This window comes from Dunckerocampus dactyliophorus, chromosome 15 (genome assembly GCF_027744805.1).
Source record: "Dunckerocampus dactyliophorus isolate RoL2022-P2 chromosome 15, RoL_Ddac_1.1, whole genome shotgun sequence".
NCBI lineage: Eukaryota > Metazoa > Chordata > Actinopteri > Syngnathiformes > Syngnathidae > Dunckerocampus > Dunckerocampus dactyliophorus.
In genome coordinates this window covers 15,626,603-15,648,409 of record NC_072833.1, presented here as the reverse complement: position 1 = coordinate 15,648,409, position 21,807 = coordinate 15,626,603, and the positions used below count along the sequence as shown (strand labels likewise).

At 41.1% G+C, this 21,807-nt stretch overlaps 1 protein-coding gene across 2 annotated transcripts; it reads left to right on the top strand.

The window, feature by feature from the left end:
- Positions 1-1,360: 1,360 nt before the first annotated feature.
- On the top strand, positions 1,361-21,610 carry nat16 (N-acetyltransferase 16). 2 transcript variants are annotated; one of them, XM_054753145.1, is made up of 5 exons: positions 1,361-1,580; positions 16,769-16,994; positions 17,140-17,364; positions 17,433-17,770; positions 17,833-21,610. In XM_054753145.1, the coding sequence occupies exons 2-5, from the start codon at positions 16,776-16,778 to the stop codon at positions 18,059-18,061; spliced, it is 1,011 nt and encodes a 336-aa protein (XP_054609120.1). In that variant the 5' UTR covers positions 1,361-1,580; positions 16,769-16,775; the 3' UTR covers positions 18,062-21,610. The 2 variants fall into 2 exon arrangements, with proteins under 2 accessions (XP_054609120.1, XP_054609119.1); XM_054753144.1 differs by lacking the exon at positions 1,361-1,580 and adding an exon at positions 12,283-14,486.
- Positions 21,611-21,807: the final 197 nt, after the last annotated feature.

Sequence of the window (21,807 nt, the reverse complement as noted above, 5' to 3'; positions counted from 1 at the left end):
CTGTGGCATCAGTATCTGATGTAGTGTTCTTTTTTGAAACATTTGGAAATAGAAATACGTTCAAGTTTCGAGTTCATTAGCCATTTCAACAGTAAAGGTATACAGTTGCTTGGAATGTACAGTATTCGGTGTGCTCACAGTTTGACAATACAATCACGACAATACAATTAGAAAAACAAAACTAAGGAGGGAGCAAAAACAGCACATGGAAGACAGGAATGACAGCGTACGAAACATTGAAAAAGTGCATTGATAAAAGTGCATGGTTGTACAGGGCTGCTGGAGTAACAGCGTGCAAAATAAGCAGAAGAGGTAGTAGGTCGGTAGTGGAGTCCTGTGAGTGCTAGCGCATTTTCAAGTGGCGGATGGCTTGTGGGTAGGTGCTGTCCCTACAACGTGTGGTATTGCATGTGAGGCTGCGGTACCTTCTCCGTGATGGTAGGAGTGTGAATATATGGTGTGCTGGGTGAGTGGGGTCGGAGGTAATGTTCTTGGCTTTCCTGGCAATTCTGGTGTTGTAGTGTGAGGCTAATGTGGTGAGCTTTGGTGAGCTTTTGAAATGATGAGACTGGCGTTCAGGTTCCATGACATGGACTGATGGATGGTGGTGCCGAAAAAACGAAAGGCGTCAACTCACTCCACTACCTGATAATTAATACAGATGGGGATGTGCTGGCCTGCCTTTTTCCTGAAGTCCACTATGAGTTCTTTGGTTTTTGATATGTTGAGTGTAAGATTGCTGACTGCGCACCACTGCACTAGGTGTTTGACCTCGTCACGATATGATGTTTCATCCTCGTGGCGCATGAGCCCTATAACTGTGGTGTCGTCTGCGAATTTTAGGAGTTTGACAGATGGAGATTTGGATATGCAGTTGTTACACATATAATAACTCCAACTGAAAACAAAAAACACTTATGAAAAAAGAGCTCTGTGGACATAAAATAATTATTAACTTCACGTGCTTTCTTTTGAGATTATCATCATAAAGATGTGTTCTTAAATGCAAATACATTTATAACCTTAATTTTTTTGGTAACATTCTGTTACAAACATTCTGTTCACACTTTGTAAGTGGCCTTCATTTTTTTTCTCTTACAATACCACCATAAAAAATGGACCATTTTATGTCTGGGAAGCTAAACGTACACAATCATCAAGGGATCAAATAGTCATTTTCCCCATTGTATACTGTGTGTACATTTTTTTTTAATCTCAAAAGTCAAATAATACCATATTATGTTATATAAACGTATTAAAAAGGAATCGGGCTGCAAGAGTGATAGTTGCATGCTGAAGCTCCTTGGAATTCCATGCACATGCAGTATCCGAGGAGGAGGGAGGTCCTGGGGGTCTGCGGTGGTGCAGGGTCGCTCCAGTGAGTCCAGTTGGCTCCACCAGCAAGCTTGACGCGGACAACTGGGAGGGGCGGGGCCAGAGCGGCTTGAGCCTTTAGTGTGAGCCAGAGAGCCGCTCGTCTCTCGTCAGCTCATCATCGTGCGTCAGCCGCCGGGAACCTTCCACCATCCGGTCTCCGACATCCAGCATCCAAGGACGCCCGGCGACGAGCCTCATCCGCGGTAAGACCCGCAGTGCTGACGGTTTGGACAGCGGCGGCCCTGTTAGGTATTGGGGGGGGGGTGGGAGTCTGGGGGGGTAGTGAGAGTGTAGGAGATTCGGTAATGGAAATGTACCCACGATGTGGAACATCCCCGAGCCTTACAGCAGGCCTGCTGGGTCCATTGTGACGTATCGCCATGTATTATTTCGTGTCCTTCTTTAACCGTATTCTCCTATGTGTCACCTTCACAAAGGATGTGCTCGTAATAACGTCAGCATCGTGACCTTGCGGTGTTATCCGGCCTCTATTTCATCTGCTGCTGTCACGTTTGAAATGACTTGTGACGTCACACGGCGCAGCTCACTGGCTGTCCACGGTAGAATGCTTGGATTATTCAGGCAAATTATGCACCTTACAGACGCTAAATAAATGCCAGACGCAAGCCTATTATTATATCACTTTCAACAATTTGGAAGATGTGCAATTGATGGATGGTGTTCTTACTTCCCAAGAGATGATCTTGAAAATGATGCTTTTGATACAAGATTTGTTCATCCGTTGCTTTGAATGCAAGTGCACTCATGAAGAGAATACTGTAACTACTTGAAAATAAAAAGGAAATTGAAATGATTTGGCCATAAAGCACTTTGCTAATTGAATGATGAGAGTGTATACCAGGAGATGCTTAACTAAGCATTTGTGTCAAATGTGTATGTATGTCTATAATACATGTGCTGTTTTTGATTGGACCACTACGAGTCTGCATGTCGGCTGTATATCCATACTTTCCCCCCAATCAATCAGTAATACCAGGTCAAGACAACATTTACTTATACTTAACAATAAAGAATGATTTGTTTGTTGCTAGGTTGAAATGAAAAGTAGTCTACTAACCAGTGGAGTTTTTTTTATTGACGTGATGTGTCGATGCGGTTAGGTGTTGATTGAGGATTCATCTGCTGAAAAATCATTGCAGTGCCCACGGGCGATGAAAGATGACCTGCTGGCATTGTCTCTATAAGACCAAAAAAAAATTAACTTGAATTAGTTTGAAGCGTCAAAGCTGTGTGTTTATTTGGAAACTTTGCAAACAGTTGCTGTCAGATGGCTTCTGTGTCACTGTAACTGTTGCCAAACAACAAGATTTTATTTAGTGTTTTATTTTATTTTATTTTGTTTTATAGACTTTATTTTGTGTTAAGTAATTCGGATTTTTAAACTAGGTAAAATACAGTCTTATCTCGACCTAAAAGATCACAGTTTTAAAAGTCTTCATTTAGGTAATAACTCTATGGCAGGGGTGCTCACACTTTTTCAGCCTGCGAGCTACTTTTTAAATGACCAAGTCGCAAAGATCTACCTCCTACTATAAATATAGAAAATATATTATATGTAATATACAGTATATATAATATATTATAAATATGAGTATTTACTGTATGTACATTGTAGATGTATATCGGGGTGCACGCACTTCTTCATCATGCAAGTTACAAATCAACATGATCTATCTCTTACTATAAAACAACATTTAAAGGTACACGGGTAAACTTTGAAAATACTATACTAAATGTTAGGGGCGTCATGAGACAGTTCATGAGACGAAGCAATACATGAGATAGGGTGTACGAGAACAAGACGAGACGAGATTTGAACTTTGCTTTTAAGAAAAGTACAATGAAAAAATTGAAAAAATATTGCAATCTACTAATCTAATTTCTATTGTGTTACACTGTGTATGCAACCGGTCCCGCCTCCACAAAGAGACTGCATGGCTAACAAAGGGCGCACTCTGTTCATGCCGTTGTTTTATTGAACAAATGGGTTGAGGTGCTGAAACCAATGCACAGAGCGAACTCTATTCCTGCCTGTTGCAATATACCGAAGCCGGCAAAATGATCATTTTCATTTATTTTGTGGTTAATTAATTTGGCCTAGTGCCCACGAGACAGTTTTTTTTTTCAGAACGATAAAATCTTGTCACGCTTTGCGAGACAAGATTACCACACGTTCTAGGGAAATACTAATGATTAGTATTTCACTTTCACAGTTTCAAAGTTTACAGGTAATCAAATTAGTTATCATTCACAAATAGTTCACAATTCAATTCAATATGGCTATAAAGATAATTACACATAATTCCTCAATAGTTGTGTACATAACATGAGTAGTATGTCAGTCAAAATAGCTACATAGCGTTCATTAGACACACACTGCATGTATTAACCCGATTAGCATTTGCTGTCAAACATGACCGATACACAAGAAATGAAAATGATTATGCAAAAGACAATGCAGCCGAAGTCAAGGCAACATATTAAAAAGGTTTCAGCAATGGTCACATTTCCCAATTTATCATGAAATAACAGCTTAACAAACAGGAGTGTAGAAAACAAGCATTTCTTTAATGGAGTTCATACCGCAAAGCAAATACTTTTTTTTCTACATAACTAGCTGACGGATAACTTTTGTTATAGATATAGGCGTCTTACCACTGACTTAGTTTGTCCATAGACGGATTAATAAAGGTGAACGTTCCATCGCCGTGTGTACTTTGAGGCGTCTGTTCACCATTGCCGCGGGGCAGCAAGAACGAATCAGGAGGGGCGCCTAATGTCAGATGACTGATGTCATATGATATCTACAAAGTGGCAATCGACCCAAACTACCTTCGTGATCAACCGGTAGCTCGAGATCAACGTAATGGGCACTCCTGCTGTATAGAATGCCACTAAAGCTGTAAGTCAATATTTAAAAAAAAAATGTATACAAGGGATGTCCATTGTCACACCGCAGCTCATTTTTTATTGACCTTTAGTATATTGTAAAAATAAAATTAAAAAACTAATTACTAATAAGATATTATTAGATACTACACTAAGTCACTCTGTCAGCTATAACACAAAGCTAAGATGTGGCTGTTTTTTTCAGAAAGCTCAGCATATATCGACACTGATTGATTTTCTTTGCAACGCGAAAACCTAAGTGGCCCCCCGCATCCTCAATGGAAAAAGTTTGGACGCACCGTGACTTAAACAAGGAGCTAACAGGTTTATGAATCTCTAGCATAATTCTCAACATGTGCATGAGATATTCCTCAGACCCAATGTTAAAGCCACACTTTCAGCATACTGTATGAGCCTATTTATTCCCTAACACTTGATTTGACAGTGCATGTGGAAATTCTCCATTTGTTAGGCCATCTGGAGCATCCCTTCATCCTAAATAGAAATAGGACACCCTACACCGCAGAAGATGGAGGACTGGAGCGCGTGTTAGATGCTGAGGGGGCTTATTGGACTAGGCCCACATGAATGGTTAAACATGCTTTAGATAGCAATACAAATTAAGGCTATACAGTGGAACCTTGGTTAGCATCATTCATCTGTTCCAGAAGGTTCAGCTCAAAACAAAATGTACTCTAATTATAGTTTTACATGCAGAAAATCATTCCAAATGCATATAAATGATGAATGAAAGGGATAAATGAACATTTAACGTCACTTTTACCTTGATTGAAGAATTGATTGTTGACAAAGATGGCTATGAGGCTTTTTTTATTCTGTAGTGTTTCTCAGTGCTGGCATTGGCAACTTTTTTGCCTCTACAGTGAGTTATTTTGCAGCTGTGATCAATTAAAAAAAAGCAGTGACATGTGGCGTAACTGTGTTAATTGGCAAAGAACTACACAGTCAACTGGTGACGGCGGTGGGGAACAATGACTTCCAGTTCCGGTTTCCATGCTAACACGGTACTAGGGACATGACATGACATGACATTTGGGATAAAAAATGTTACAAACACAGTTGGACACATGCAGTGTATTAATAACACGACACCACGCGTTCCATATTGTATTCTATCTGAAAAATATATACCAATGTATGTAAACCAAAAAAATAGGCTAACAGGGGCGTATGCTAACCGAGTTTCCACTGTACTGTATATTTCTATCTAAATTAGCATGGTCACAAAGAAGCACGTTGCTCTAGGATTCCAAGACTTTACAATTAGACACTGGATTCATTCTTGGCAATTCTGACCCTTGACGTGTTCATGAAGAATCCTGGAGGAGCACAAATGCAATTTTGGCACCCAGTAAACAACTCATCACAAACAAACAACCGGAACGTCATCTTCTTCCCTAAAATGCCATTTTAAGGCGAAGGAGTCAAGCCAGAAAACAGCCCCAAATCATCAAATGTCCTTATGGGTGACCAAAAAGAATGAAGAAGGAATAACTGGGACACAGCCTTTGATAAATCAAATGAAAGTCAGGTAAGTTTTTTCTTTACATAAGTTTACAACTGAATGTTCTGTATTGGCTCCTTATATGGGCGCATCCTTTAAATAATGATAATATGTTCGATTTTAAGGGCAAACTGGTGCTAGCTGGCTGTCAAGTTCTACTAGCATCGGTCCAAATGAAGAGAGCGAGCGAGAGCGAAAGGAGGAGGAGAGAGAGACCAAATGTGAGCTGATGGCTTTTGACAGTTTGGTATTTGGGATTGAAAGCGTGTATTAATCATGGAATGGAGAGGAAAATACACAAGAACAACACCATCCTCCCCTTTCACTTCACTTTTGTAAACACGTTTCCTCGCAGTTCCAGTGAAAAAAGCCTTCCTTCCAGGAAGTGATTAGGACTGATTAAGATATGGTCGTCACTTGAAACTCATGAAAGAATTTGACTTTCAGTGGAACACAAGACAATATGTCATGCTTTCCTGCCATAATTAAGAAGCTAATTGGAGGTCTAATCAGCTTGTTAGGAATTATTACATGTGGGGGGGGGGCATCCTTTGTGCTTACAGTGGTGTGAAAAAGAGTTTGCCCATTCCTGATTTCTTATTTCTTGCATGTTTGTCACGCTTAAATGTTTCAGAACATCAAACAAATTTAAATATTAGTCCCTGACAACACAACTGAACACAAAATGCAGTTTAAATGAAACTTTTTTATTAAGGGACAAAAAAATCCAAACCTACATGTCCCTGTGTGAAAAAGTGATTGTCCCCCCATGAAAACATAACTTAACTGAGATTAATTGAGATCCATCAGTCTGGAAAAGGTTATAAAGGCATTTCTAAAGCTTTGGGATTCCAGCAAACCACAGTGAAAGCCATTATCCACAAATGGCAAAAGCATGGAACAGTGGTGATCAGGGGTGGCCGGCCAACCAAAATGACCTCAGGAGCGCAGCGACGACTTATCCAAGAGGTCACAAAAGACCCCACAACGACATCCAAAGAACTGCAGGCCTCAATTGTTGCTCAGTTAAGGTCAGTGTTCATAACTCCACCATAAGAAAGACAAAGCAAAAACGGCCTGCATGGCAGAGTTCCAAAAAGACAACCACTGCTGAACCAAAAGAACATTAAGGCTCTTCTCAGTTTTGCCAGAAAACATCTTGATGATCCCCAAGACCTTTGGGAAAATACTCTGTGGTCTGACGAGACAAAAGTTGAACTTTTTGGAAGGTGTGTGTCCCATTACATCTGGTGTAAAAGTAACACTGTATTTCAGAAAATGAACATCACACCTACAGTAAAATACGGTGGTGGTAGTGTGATGGTCTGGGTTGTTTTGCTGCCTTTCCGTAGCTGGAAGAATCGTTGTGATAAATGGAATCATAAATTCTGCTGTCCGGCCATGTGTTTGTGACCTCAAGCTGAAACCAACTTGGGTTCTGCAGCAGGACAATGATCCAAAACACCAGTAAATCCACCTCTAAATGGCTGAAAAACAAAATGAAGACTTTGGAGTGACCTAGACCTGAATCCTATTGAGATGCTGTGGCATGAAAGGCGCTTCATGCTGGAAAACCCTCCAATGTGGCTGAATTACAACAATTCTCCAAAGATGAGTGGGTCAAATTCCTCATTGCAAGTTATCGCAAATGCTTGATTGCAGTTGATGCTGCCAAGGGTGGCCCAACCAGTTATTAGGTTTCGGGGGCAATCACATTTTCACACAGGGCCATGTAGGTTTGGATTTTTTTTTTCCCCGTAATGATAAAAAGAACTGCATTTTGTGTTCAGTTGTGTTGTCATTGTCTAATATTTTAATTTGTTTGATGATCTGAAACATTTAAGTGTGACAAACGTGCAACAAAATAACAAATCAGGAAGGGGCAAACACTTTGGCACACCACTGTATATTGCAGCCTGAAACAACGCAATGGTGGAAAAAACAATCCTCATATAGAAATAATGGCAAACTGACTGGGTGGAAACATAGTGTGTACTTGTGGCGATACAAAAGTGGGTAATTAGTCAAGGTGGAATACTTTGGTCAGTACACTTCAACAAGTATACTATGTACTCTGTGTACTTAGTTCCTTAGGGCACAGAATTTGACAGTGTAGTGCTGTCCCAAATCCATTACTGTCGTTGGGCACTTACCAGAAATGATGATCACAATATTTTGCCGCTTCTTCTTGTCTCCGTTGTAATGGTAAATTGCAATGATTCGAGTTAATCCGTCATCCCTCTCACATCCAAGTAGCGTACTGCATTTTGGCATAGTTCTAAGTGTAAACACACTTGTGCACTCAAAAGTGTAAGTACGGAAGTTGTCCAACTGAGTATTCCATTTGAGATACAGCCTGTGTCCAAATGGAACGCGGCCAAGCATTCATAGCGACGTCGCTTTTTGATCCTTGGATGTCGGCTCTTCCTAGCATTGTAAAGCAGAATTCACCAAGCGTTACCAAGCGCACTAATAGGGAACGTGAGCTAGGGGTTAGTCCGTCGTGAGACAGGTTAGTTTTGCTCTACTGATGATGTGTTGTTGCAAAGCGCGACTGTGTGTCTACTTCTAGCAGTTCGCTTCCATAAGTGCACTGTGTACATTGTGTACTTAGTTTGCCCGCTTCTTCTTCTCTACTTTTTCAACCGCTCAAGTTAATCCCTCCCCTTGTGATGTTTTAGGGCGGTAAGTGTGCAGCACTGTGCACCGCTCCTGCATTTGGTCGTATTTTTCAGTGTAAACGCACTTATGTGCGCAAAAGACTAAGCGTAAGTATGGAGGTGCGCCCCTTGAGATACAGTCAAGGTTTTTGACATGACCAATAACCCATGTGTGTGCATGTTGCAAGTATGAGCAATGATTGGAAAATGACCTCCAAACAAATGTCATTTTTTTTCCGGAAGCCAACTTGGGGACAGAGGCGACATTGTTTTTGTTGAACAGTGTATTGTTAGTAATGAGGGGGCCTGAGATGTATAGTAAGGGCGGGACAGATTTAGGAGGGGGATGGTAGGGGGCTGGCAAGAGGAGGGGGAGTTCTCCAGAAGGTGAAGCTCGGGGGAGGAGGATAGGACGATGTTGGAGATGAAGAAGAGGCTGTGTTAGAATGAAGAGGTCAAAGGCCTAGATTAAGGTGTGAGCTGTGACATGTTGTCATCCTTTGGGTCTTTGGGTCTAGATAGCACCCTTCACCCCTCAAATCGGACAATAAAATGCCACAAGGCCTTTATTTGGTCCTTTTCTCATCATATTTATTACAGCCAGCAGTAGCAGTATAATCCCACCACCCATCCCCCCACACTTGCTTCCCTTTGACCCTCATTTTATAACAGGACCCATTTGGGCCAATGGCGGCCCCTTCACATGTCCACATTTGGTCAAAAATATATCTTCTTATTTGGACAATGTGCAAGCCATGCTGCAGGAAAGATAAAAAAAAAAGATCAGCTGAAGTCTGCAATTGCCCCAATAATCAAAGGTAATAACGTAATAAAATGTGTAATAACTGAACACAGTGAAAGATGGGGTTGGACAAAAAAACCTACTGACACAGCCGGGACATTATTTGAAAGCGTTCGACTCTTTAGTTGCCACTACTGATAGCTAGGTAATATATTTTTTGGAATATTTGGTTTATATATTAATATTAAAGCCCTAGTGTGGACAAGCGGCATAGAAAATGAACGACTGAATGAATAATATTACAGGTGTTATAAATTGCTACCACTCTGCTAATTCAAGTGCTTTGCTTGACTTATATATTATTATTTAGCATTATTGATACATAAGACGTATCCGTCTTAAACCGTCACATCAGCTTGGATAATGTGAGAGAGCTAAACCTGTACAAGCTACCTTGTAGTGTTATATTGTATTTTGTCTCTTCCACACCAGCAGTGCTGCAGAACACACTTGATGCTCTCCAGCCATGAGGGCAGTAAATGCACCATAAGTTGACCTCCAGGTAAATATTATGTGCTTATGTCATGTGATAAACATTTCATATACTGTATGTATCTAACAATTTGGGGATGATAATAGATGTTTCTTACTTTTCAGTGAGACCGTGCGAGGCTTGGCTGCAGGTGACATGTTGGCTTTGGAGGCATCCTCTTCTGTGAACACAACATTGTTTTTAACATTAAATCATTTCATCACTGAATTGCTTGTTTTTTATATGCATTTTGTTCAACGTATCACTCAGGGCTTTACCTACCTGGCTTTAGGCAATGCAAAGTCCCAAGTTATCAAAACATATTTTGCAAATGAAGTATACATACTATTACTAACAATTGGGAATACTACACGCTCATCCTATGAAATAGCCTGCAACAATATTGGTTTGCATGTCTTTGCCACACATGGACATTATTGATTGATGTTTAGCTAATATTGAGGTCACTTTCATATTCAGTGTGTTCAAGCTTTCCAAATCATGCTAAATAAGCCATAAAGGAGTTGTTACTTAGTACAGTGGAACCCGCTTAGGTTGGTCACACTTATAACAAAACATAAATAACAACATAAAAGTTTGACATCCAAAGGAACCATTTCTGTGAAAAATCGGTCATTATATGTTGACGTGTTGTGGTACACTCCAGAGGTGTGGATTAGAGTCATGCGACTTGGACTTGAATCGGACTCGAGTCAAAATTTGATGACTTTGGACTGGACTTGACAATATCATCATAATCAGGTTTGTTGCCAGGTATACTTCACACAGTATGAGGAATTTGGTGTGTTGGTGCAACAATAAGTATAAAAAGGGGGGAAAAAAGTACAATATATGAAATACTTGCAACTCAGCTTGGACTTTGACCGTAATGACGCCAAACTTATGTACTTACATACATAACTTATACAGTCGTCCCTCGCTATATCGCCGTTCAAACATCGCTCCCTCACTCTGGCGTTTTTTTCAAAAATGTATTAATTAATAAATGATCGCTGTGTTGTGGTTGAATATAGCCTATTATTAGTTTTAAAACAGTGCAATATTAGGGAAATTGCACTTGTTTTTGGCCTACATTGGGCATTTTGAAGCATAAAAATTACGAAATGAACTAAAATGCAAATACAAGGCAGAAAAAGCATTCTAATTGTGAATGTAGTTCTGTATTCTACATCTGTAAAGGCACTAGACTCGTCACTAAGGTTCTTCTCCAGGGAGCACATTTACGGTGACGCTGCTCAAGCAGGAGTCTTATTTATGCCGTTACTCTTATTTTGTCTACCATATTGGGTAATACGAGTGTAAAGCCAAACCCACTATTACAATACATCAATGTCTTGCAAGTATGCTGGAAGTACGCTGTCCAGAAAAGAACACAAGGAACTGCTAACATGTGAGTCTATGTTATCTCATTTATGTCTAATATGTCATATTTTCTCTGATTATCTCTACTATACTGGGTAAGACAATTGTAAAGGTGATTGTATGAGTGTTATTTCATGTCTTGAGGGCTCTGATAAGGTCCAAAATGTATTTAAAAGATCGTAAACAGGTTCTACTTCATGGAAATTCACTTATCGCGGTTGGATCTGGAACCAATGACCGTGATAAATGAGGGTCATGTGTAGTTGTGTAGTTCACACAATACGGTTCTGGTGGGTTGGTGCATCGATAAGTATAGACAGAAAAAAAAGTAGAATATATGAAATACTTGCAACTCGACTTGGACTTTGACATTAATGACTCCGAACTTTACCGTTATGATGTCATTTACAGCAAGACAAGACATTTTCTCACATAATATGCCTCAGTGACTGCATCTATTAACGTCCAATCAGGTTTAAGAACAAACAATGAGAGATTGGCAGTGATTAGCACTTGGATGTGTCAGCATGCTGCAGGGTAGGATAATTTCATTTGCATTCGCAAAGTACAAGGTCAGAAACGAAAACAGATTGCTGTGTGCAACGGAGAGCTTCATCAGCAAACTAATAAGTGCTGGTAGCCTAGGCCTTAAATACAGTAAGAGTGGGCGGAATTGGTGTGCCAACACCCTCCTCCTATTGGTTCCTTACACTAAGCCTGGGCGGAGTAGTGGTATAATCCTCTCCTGACATTAGCACCTCCGATAAAAGGGAAATGTCGCTCCCTGAGTTGGGTATGAACGACTCTGATACTGGCTCGTAATTTGGACCTTGTGTTCAGCAGGTTACTGAGACCAAAACCCACAGCTCTTAGTCTTGCAAATGAGGTGGAGCCAGGGCCGAGCTAGAACAATAGATGCTAACGAGCCAGTATCAGAGTCGTTCATACCCAATTCAGGGAGCGACACTTCCCTTTTATCGGAGGTGTTAATAGCAGGATAGAATTATACCACTACTCCGCCCAGGCTTAGTGTAAGGAACCAATAGTAGGAGGGTGCTGGCACACCAATTCCGCCCACTCTTACTGTATTTAAGGCCTAAGCTACCAGCACTTATTAGTTCGCTGACGAAGCTCTTTGGATGAGGAGCGAAACGTCCGACACCTTCTTCACAGAAGTACAGATGACGTCTCAAGAAGCCTTTTCCTACACAGACGTATTTATTATGTAGGCTATATAAGAAATTACTGTAAGAGCAGCAGCGCTTATTTGAATTGTATTCTTTGAAAGAAAAGTGGTGCACATTCACAGACGAAATAAAATCTACACTTTCATGTAAGCAGACAGTTAAAACGAAACAGGTAAGCTAAATGAACACAAACACTAATCAAAATTGTTTTAAAAACATCAATTTTTACACTCGGTGTAGCTTCTGTGTTTTTTTAAATTTATTTTTCAATCAGTAACTAGCTTACCCAGTATTTTGCCCATAACTGTATGCATTATGTTTTATTAAGATAATAATAAACTTTATTTATACATAAGTTAATGTCTCATAACTGAACACATAATGCTTAACTTGAGGTGATAACTGGTGATAACACCTAAACCTAACGTTGACCAGTCAAACATGTTCACTTACAAACAAACACACAACACTTCAATATCCAGTCACACACCTATACACGCACACACACACACACACACATTAGGTGAGTTAAAATGACTGTACTGTTTTTCTGTTTATGAAGTTCTGTCAAACTGGTCTTATTTGAGTTTCAAATAAATGTCCATAAGAGTTAACGTAAACACTGAATGAAGACCATTTTCTTCGTCGCGTGCACGTGAACAAATCCTCTCACGTCTTGTACTGCATGTTGCTTTACTCATTTTCAACCACATGCACACATGCGCGCGCACACGCACACGCACACATAAACACAAAATGAATTAGGTAAAATTGATATATCTTGAACATCTTCAGAAGTTCATTTGTTGTTGTACTGGCTTGCATTGACTAAATCCTTACAATCCAAAATGCACTCATCGTATTGGTCAAGCTGACTCTACATTGTCCATAGATGTGAATGTGAGTGTGAATGGTTGTCTATATGTGATCTGTGATTGGCTGGTGACCAGTCTGAGGTGTACCCCGCTTCTCGCCTGAAGACAGCTGGGATAGGCTCCAGCATACCCTCAACCCTTGTGTGGACAAGCGGTATCGAAAATGGATGACTGGATGGTATTTGTCAAATTGAATACATTAAAATGGCATTTTATTTACTAAAAAGCGCTTATGACTTGTAAGGACTCGAAAATTTTAAGACTATAACTTTGGATTTGACTCGATCTGTCTTGTCTTGACATGAGACTTGGACTGGCGTGCGTTTACTTGAGGCTTCACTCAAGAATCGACTCGAGACTTGGGATTAAAGACTTGAGACTTACTTGAGATTTGCAAAACACAGACTTTCTCCCACCTCTGGTACTGTATGATCCTCATTGTTGCCAAGCAGAGTGAAATGACAACAACAACAGGACTACGCTCTAGTTACACAGTCCACAGCACACAGTGACATCCTGTTCAGTGCAAAGTAAGATTTCAAAAAAAGCATGGCGGTGTTAACCTGGATTCTAGACCCATTTACATTTTTTTTAGATTATCAGCAACTGGAAGAAAAATTTGCTCATTTACGAAAGCTGTATCGTCATTGTATTCCAGACATACAACGAAATTTAGCAGTTAGATATTCTCTTATATCTTTGACCAAAGTCACAGCTAAAGCCATGGTTAGGTTCGGTTTCGGTCGACAACTGCTTATGTCGACGTCAGTCAGCCAGTGTGAGGGGTGTTGAGATAAGCGGGCTCCACTGTATGAACAAGCCCTACATTGTTTGAAAGGCGTCCTCGTAGGAATGTATTAGTCACAAGCACCCACCAAAGGAAGGGCGGCCATCTTTTAACATCACTAAATCAGAAGGTGAAATTTTCCCTGACCCCCGTCTGAATAATGCCTCGCTACAGAGTCCCATGTGTCGCTATCCATGAAGGTCGCTGCAGTCATCTTTGCACACTTTGATTTGTATTTTAATGGCAAAAAGCACAGAGATCTACCAACTAATCATTCTGTGGTACCTTTGTGTCAATGGTTTGTTTCATGTATAGGATCACGTGTGGGGGAAAAAATGACATGGAGCCTTCTGTGGCGCTATGCTTATGTGTTAGCATCAGCCTGCAGCCTTCGGGCGTCAAGCCACAAGAGCCGATCCCAGGATGCCCCTCCCCCTCCGGAGACATGACTCATTTTGGTGTCCATGTTCTCAGCACCTTACCGCCAGGATAATCTGCCCAAGACATGGTGTGTTCTTTTGAGTTTTGTACTTTTGAGGTGCTCACCAGGCAAAATGCTCAAAGCTGGCAGCGTACTCAAAACAAAAATCATTTGGTGTGTTATGGTGAAAAAGTATCATGTTCACGTTGTGTGCTAGATTCAGTGGCTACTAATTGACCTGTAACACATCTCATAGACGACGTTTAACAAGAAATGACAGTTTACATGACTTTTCTGTACCATTGTTGAGGACAAATGATGTGAAATGACAGTAATTTGTGACTACAGCCTGTAACTCATTTTAGCCGGTGTGAGCAACACGCACAAGGATTTGGGGCTAACCTTTTTTTCCGCATGACTTTGTCAATTCAACGAAATGGTCATCTGGCGCGGTGCATTTTTGTGTGTTTTGTCAACTCACGGATGTTTGCTCACGCATTTAATGGCGCTCTTTGAAAACGGGCCAGATTGTATTTTGTTGGGGAGTACTCTATCAGCAGCCACACGTGAGGAAGGACACGTGTGTGAGTGTAATGCCAACCGGCACTGCCAGGCATCAAAGCATGATGGGAAGCAGCAGACAGTGTTTGCACTACAAATGCCCTCACATTATTGGAAGAGATTATTGGAACATGACGAGCATTTCCGTGCTATCTTCTACAAACGCTTGACGCTTATTTCAAGAGTTTAACGACGGCTACTTCAACTTTGTTCATAAGAAGGGATTGCACACTTGTAGCACACTAGAAGGCCTCCTCTGATGAACGAAGAAGAATCTTTGCTGATTGAGATCCTCCTCCACTTCCTTCTTTCTTGTATGGAGATCTTCTGTTTCTTCTTCAATGAGAGGACAGAAATTCATCAACACAACACCAGCCTTGATTGCTCGTGACTGGTAGTGAGTGGCCTCTCCTTTCTTTTCCCTTCAGGATGCGCTGTATGCTCTTTCTTCTCCTCCCAAACTCTATGAATGAGTCAACCTTTTAAAAGAAGCCTGATGGATGGACACTTCCCAAACAGAACCAAGCAGGTTCTTTCTTTTTGCTTTGTTGGGAGTTTGCAGGTCTCGATATTTGCAGCTGCCACATCTCGGATGACCCCCCCCCCCTCCCCACCCGACTCTGGTTCTGTTGATGAGGCACGTCAGCATCATCCGACTCCTCTTGTCCTTCTTGCAGTGGCATTCCTACATGCTTTTGAACTCCTGAGCCAAACTGAATGGTGGTGGAATGAAAGCCTATGGAACAAGAGTGATAGATTACAGTAATAAAACGTCCTCTGACAAAAGCCCATTCTACCCAGCTCCTTCTGGACTCTTGATTTACAACCACGTGCATACAGTCTTGCAACTGAGACCTTGCTTGTTTGCAAAGCTGCCCGATGATGCGATTGTGTTGGTTGCCATGGATTTTATTGCAAACAAATTCAAGTGGAATGCTCCCGTGGACCACTGGCTAGGAAATGCCTTCGAACGACTGTATTGTTCTGCAACTCATCATCTCTCTCATGCTACTTATAGCTAGCACTGGGTATCGTCAGTCAGATCCATTATTCTTCTTTTTTCTCTGAATTGAAATATGGGCCAATATGGATGGATAATACAGTAATCCATACTAATCACAGCCAGATGTGTATGATGGGATCCCTAGAGCATTATCACATTTTTTTCCTGCTGCCATTGTATACCCAGTCCTACCTATCTGAATGTGTGATGGCATTCTTATTTGTTGTAACGCTGTACATCATTTTATTGTTATGTCGCATAGGTTCTTTTAGTTGCTTTTTTTTAAAGCCTGGATTACAATGTATGCCATTAATACAGGATGTCGACACACTGTATCCTCACCTCATTAAAAACACTTCTTTTCGCACTTTTTTTGGTTTGTTTGCTCTTTTATTTGGGTTGTGTTGAGTTGCTTTTGTGTCTTTCCTCTTTCCCATGTCTCGTCTTGACCTTATGTGACGCAGTGGTTTGGGTCCATTGCTTAATTTTGGAATTATGTGCGGGTTGATTAGTTGGCATGGCAACCAATTGGCGTCTGTTTATCCTGTAAAATAGGAGAATCGTGTTGATATGCTATACTGGAGCTGACAGATTAGAATGCATTGGGGTTCCGATGTTTAGAAAGTTGTGGCTTTCTGCTGTTGCTCTGTTTTTTCCATTTGCTCACGATGAAACATGTGACACAAGGAATATTTCCATGAAGCCGTTAGAAGAACTGATTGTGACAGGCAGAGGCAGAGAGAGAGTGGCGAGGGTGTCTTTCTTTCCAATGCAATAATCGTCCCTCCGCTTTCTATCTCATCAGTTGTTTCATGATGAAGATCGATACCAGCCTGATCACACCCCAGCTGCCGGAGGCTCTGTCCCAGGCAGGCCTTCAGTTCACCGTGGCCACTGAGGAGGACTTTGATGACATCATGGCTATGAGCCAGGACATCTATGGAGGTCTCGACTACCTTCCCACTAGATACACCAGTTGGCTGCAGGAAAGCAACCGTACAGTCATACTGGCACGCAAACAAGGAAAAGTGGTACGTTTGTGTTTTCATTCATTGGTGGAAAACTCTGGGAAATGAATTAGACGACCACAATGTAGCCTCGTCTTGTTTATGATACTTAAATTAAACCATTGACGGTCTTTTAAGTGAATCATATTGGTTCTTATTTTCCTGACAGATCGCTTTGGAGTCGGTGTGCGTGATTGACGATGGGGAGACCATGCTGGTCGAGGGTCTCCGTGTGGCCCCCCAGGAACGAGGGAAAGGCGTGGCGGGAGTCCTGCTGCGCTTTTGCTCCGACCTCGTCAAATCCAAATATCCCGAGGTGAAAGTGAGCCGCCTGACTCGTGACGACCAACTTGGGCCCAAGGACTTCCAGAAGTATCGCATCATAACCAAGCAGGTGCGGTCCATCCTCATTTAAGTGACGTGCGTCTGGCTTCGATCCGACCGTAACGTTCCTTCCCACAGGGCATTTTGCTGGTGCGTTTCCGAGCTGAAGACCTCAAGTTACGTCTGTCTGATCTTGGTGGACATGTCCAGCCACCGCTGTCCACCTTCTTCTCAAATGGGCCTCCCGTACGTCTGGACAACAGCACCATTAATCGTCTATATTTGACCACTGACCTGATGCGGGAGGTCCTTCCAAACGCCACCATCATCCAAGACTGGCAGCCATTCAAACCTCTGCCCCGTAACATGGCCATCCTGATGAAGAAGGACATTGACTGGATGGTGGATGATGTCTCCAAGCCTACCGTGGGCAGCCTGTGCACTTTCCCTTTCAAGGTCCCTATCGGAGATGATTGGTACGTGTGTACACTCTTTCCTCCTCATTCTCGACTTTATTCCACTGACAGTTTTTCACCAGGTATTACCTGAACATCGACATGTTCGGCAAAGACCTGGACCTGGTCCGCCAGCAGTTCCTGTGCCACCTGCAGCGCCACACTGCCACCCTGAAGGGTCACGTGATGTGCCAGATGTTCCTGGACCCGCCCCTCTGGAAGCCAATGGTCGACTTTTGCCGCGACACCCTGAAGGTGGAGCTAGTGAAGGGATACACAGAGCAATGCGTCGTGGAGTCCGACGTCATGTAGTCACCAGCAAGGAGAGAACGGACACAGCTCGATGAGCCACAGCGACTAACCATACTACATTTATTAGATTAGAATACTGTCTATCATTCTACACTCAGAGTTTGAAACATAAGCGGATATTGTTTTCTGAAATACTGACAGGGGTTCCTAAATACTTTCTAAAACAAGATTTTTGATAGAGTTGGTTGATAATTCCTACGCTGAGTCCATTCCTAGTACACAGAGTTCATATTCAGATTTAAAGTCATGGACCACTGGGCTTCTCATAATGCACTGTACAACTAAGTGAGGGATAGGTTGCCGTGATGTAACCTAAAAAGCTCCTCTTTGAAGGGGCGAATAACCCTTTGGGCATTTCAAACCTTGCTGCTGTTTGCTGTAAATACAACCACAACGAGTTGAGTTGGCTTAGAACATCTGCACAACTCTGAAGGCACTTTAAATTGACAAAGACCTGCTGTTAGAATGGTAGAAGACAAAATATGTCAACAACAAACTAATTCTCCTTTTGGCGAAATGAACATCGTCTTTGTTACAGTCTTTTTTGTCATATTTCATAACTGTGAATATATATGTACGTTACTGATCCACTATTTTTGCAGAAACAAACTTTCTAAGCTGTGAGTGGAATAGAGGCTTTTTGGGTTGTTTTTTTTTTAAGATGGATAGAATAATGCCAAACTACATGCTAATGCTTGAACATGCTCAATAGTGTAAAAATACCCGGGTTAGAACAAGTACAACTAGACTGCAATTTAACCATTACTAACAGTGTTACTGGAACTTCTACATACTTGTGAAGTAGTTTTAAAACCTGCGTACCTCAAATGGTTTGTTCCAGACGGCACTTTATAAAAGAGTGAGGGTAACTCAATTCAAGAGGTGAACAATATAACATGGCAGTTGAAGCAGATAATTATGGCAGCACCATAGGACCATGGCAGATTCATATTTAAATCAAATATGTGTGGTTTACAGTTTCTACGGTGACCGACAACGTCCAACCGGCACCAAACACAGAAACGACCCCAAACAAAAGCACACAAACATCATAAGACGCATGCAAAAGAAAATGCTGCAGGATCAAAAATAAATGAAAAATGAAAGAGAAATGGTTCTCCCTCATGGAGCAAAACGGATGTTAGCCAGGCCGCCTGGGGCGCCAGACGTCTTTAAAGATGTCATATTTTACAATATTATTTTCTTCCAACAAAGACGTAAGGAAAAATGTACATTTCATTCCACCAACTTTCTTCTGGGCATCCTGCTCATGTCTTTAAAGACAGATTCCTCAGGTGTGGCGCCCCTGGAAGCCTGGCTAACTTTCATTTTGTTTCATGAAGTTGATGATGAAGGGGTTTTGGGGTTTGTGTGTGTTTTAGGCATTTGTAGCATTTTTCATTTGCATTTGTTTTTGATCCTGCAGCATTCATGTGATTACAGCCTTTTTCTGTCACATGTGTTTTATGGTGTTTGTGTGTTTTTTTGGTTTCGGATCATTTCTGTGTTTGGAGAGTTTGGATGTTGGTACACGTTTTCCCCTGTCGGTACAGTAAGTCCTACCTTCAAATAAAATGGAATAAGTGCGTTTTTCTCCACGGTTCCCCGTATGCATGTAATCGCTTTTACTGTCCAATCAAAAGTTTTGTGTATCTACTAGGGGTGTCACAAGATCTTGCGAGATTAAAACGTGACAAGATTTGTTGTCTCGTGGGCACTCAGCCTGGGACGATAATAAATGAATTTATTAATCACACAATTAATCATTAATTAATCACATAAATGAAAATGAACTAATGATTTTGCCAGCCTCAATATATTTCTATTGGCATGTGTGTCTGTTTTCCTTTTTCCCGCCTCCAAACAGGCAGGAAGAAAGTTCACTCTGTGCATTGGTTTCAGCACATTGGCGCTTTTATTCAACAGAACAACGGCCTGAACGGCGTGAGCACTGTTGTCACTCATAGAGTCTCTTTGTCTCGGTGGGTGGAGGCACACACACAGAGGGCAGAAGTAGAAACATTGTAAAAATGATATAGATTGCAAAATATTGTCATATATTTTTTATATTTTTCATTGTACATTTCTCACAAGTAAAGTTAAGATCTCGTCTCGTCCTCGTAGACCCGATCTTGCGTACCGTCTCGTCTCGTGAACGGAGTGTCTCGTGACACCGCTAGTATCTACACTATAAAATAAATACAGATGTAAAGTGTAAGTATTTCATTGTTCGATGGCAGCCGTTATTGTCAAGTCACACAGTCCAGGGAGCCTAATGATAAGTTTGTTTTTAACCAAAGAAAGTTGCAAATCATCTTGAAGCAGTGCCCTAACGTTTGCTGCCATTTGTTCATTCACTCAAACAACCCACACATAGACAGTCTACTCCTGTAGAGTAAAAGATGCTACGTAGTGATAAACCATACATAGAGTGCATAAATATAGCAGCTGACTGCTTGGAACTAATTGCTAGAATTTCATTTTTTCCCTCACAACCAAACACAGCATCTGTTTGAAGATGAATCCTTGGACTTATTCTATGCTTTGTGTGGTCTTATTTTTTTATGTAAGAAATGTAAATAGTGGATGTTGTGCTGGAAGGCTAAAGACTAATGTTATTATTTTGGTGCTGGCAGGAAACCTACAAGGCATGTGGGGGTGGGGAGGTGGGGAAGTCTTTTTTTTTTTTTTTTTTAAGAATAAAACATTCTATTTTTAATGTGAAATTTAAAAATTATCTCCTGTCACTTGTAGAACCACGTCAACAAAAGGTTTGTCACATCACTGGTATGGTTACGCCAATAAGGTTCGTTTTTTTTTTGTATTTGTGCTTAACTTGAGGTGAAGAACAATTGACTTTTATGCATGCTTGGGAAGTGCCATGCGGCGCCGCTACTAATCCGATAATTGGTCAAGAAAACTAACACACCAAAAAGCAAGAAATCATCTTCGGGTTTTCAGTTTCAAAGGTTGTCACTGAATGGGACACTGACACTGAAATACAGCACTTTGCAGTGGGGATCAAGTATAACATTGTGTGTTTAACAAATGCCTGTACAAGCCATTGAGTTCATACAGTAGGTGAATGAGCATGCACTTTAGTAATCAGTGGCAATAATAGCCAAGTAGCATCCTTAACTTCACCTTGTTGAGATGTTTTCTAATCAACCGAGGCAGTGTGTCATCCTTAAAAACACAAGAACAGGATGCATTATAAAGGCTGTCTGACGGACAGAGACATGCAAATACATTTAGTAAACTAGTTTTTAAGGCTTGTAGTGAGCGCTTCTATTTTTGTGAAACCCCTTTCGCCGCTCACATTGTCCTTTTTTTAAACATGACTATTAACAGACTGGCTAATGTTACATGCAAATTATAATCACTGGAGCGAGAAATATGTACTGTTTTTTTTTTCTGTGTACATTCAAACCTTCTGTGTGCTTGTAATGTAGTGATCGATTCATCTTGGCATTGATTGGTGATGCATTGGACCTCCGAGAAAGGGAGGGACATGAACAAAGCTTCCTCATTTAATGTTAGTAAAGACGACTAACGTGTCTGTGTTTTCTTTTATACATGATGAACTGAGTTTATCATAGAAGTACAATATCAGTGACATACTTTCACGAGCATGAGCACACTTCTACGGCTGAGTGCTGCTAAAGACAACAATCATTTTACTTTTAAATTCATCTATTTTTATAGCATAACAGAGCTATATTTGCATAGTTTGTCTTGAAATAAAC

Excerpts from the sequence above, each read along its gene's own strand:
- nat16 (XM_054753144.1), top strand. The coding sequence starts at position 14,443 with ATGTTCTCAGCACCTTACCGCCAGGATAATCTGCCCAAGACATG. Across the intron at positions 14,487-16,768 it reads GATAATCTGCCCAAGACATG|TTGTTTCATGATGAAGATCG; the intron begins GTGTGTTCTTTT and ends CTATCTCATCAG. Across the intron at positions 17,771-17,832 it reads GTCCCTATCGGAGATGATTG|GTATTACCTGAACATCGACA; the intron begins GTACGTGTGTAC and ends GTTTTTCACCAG.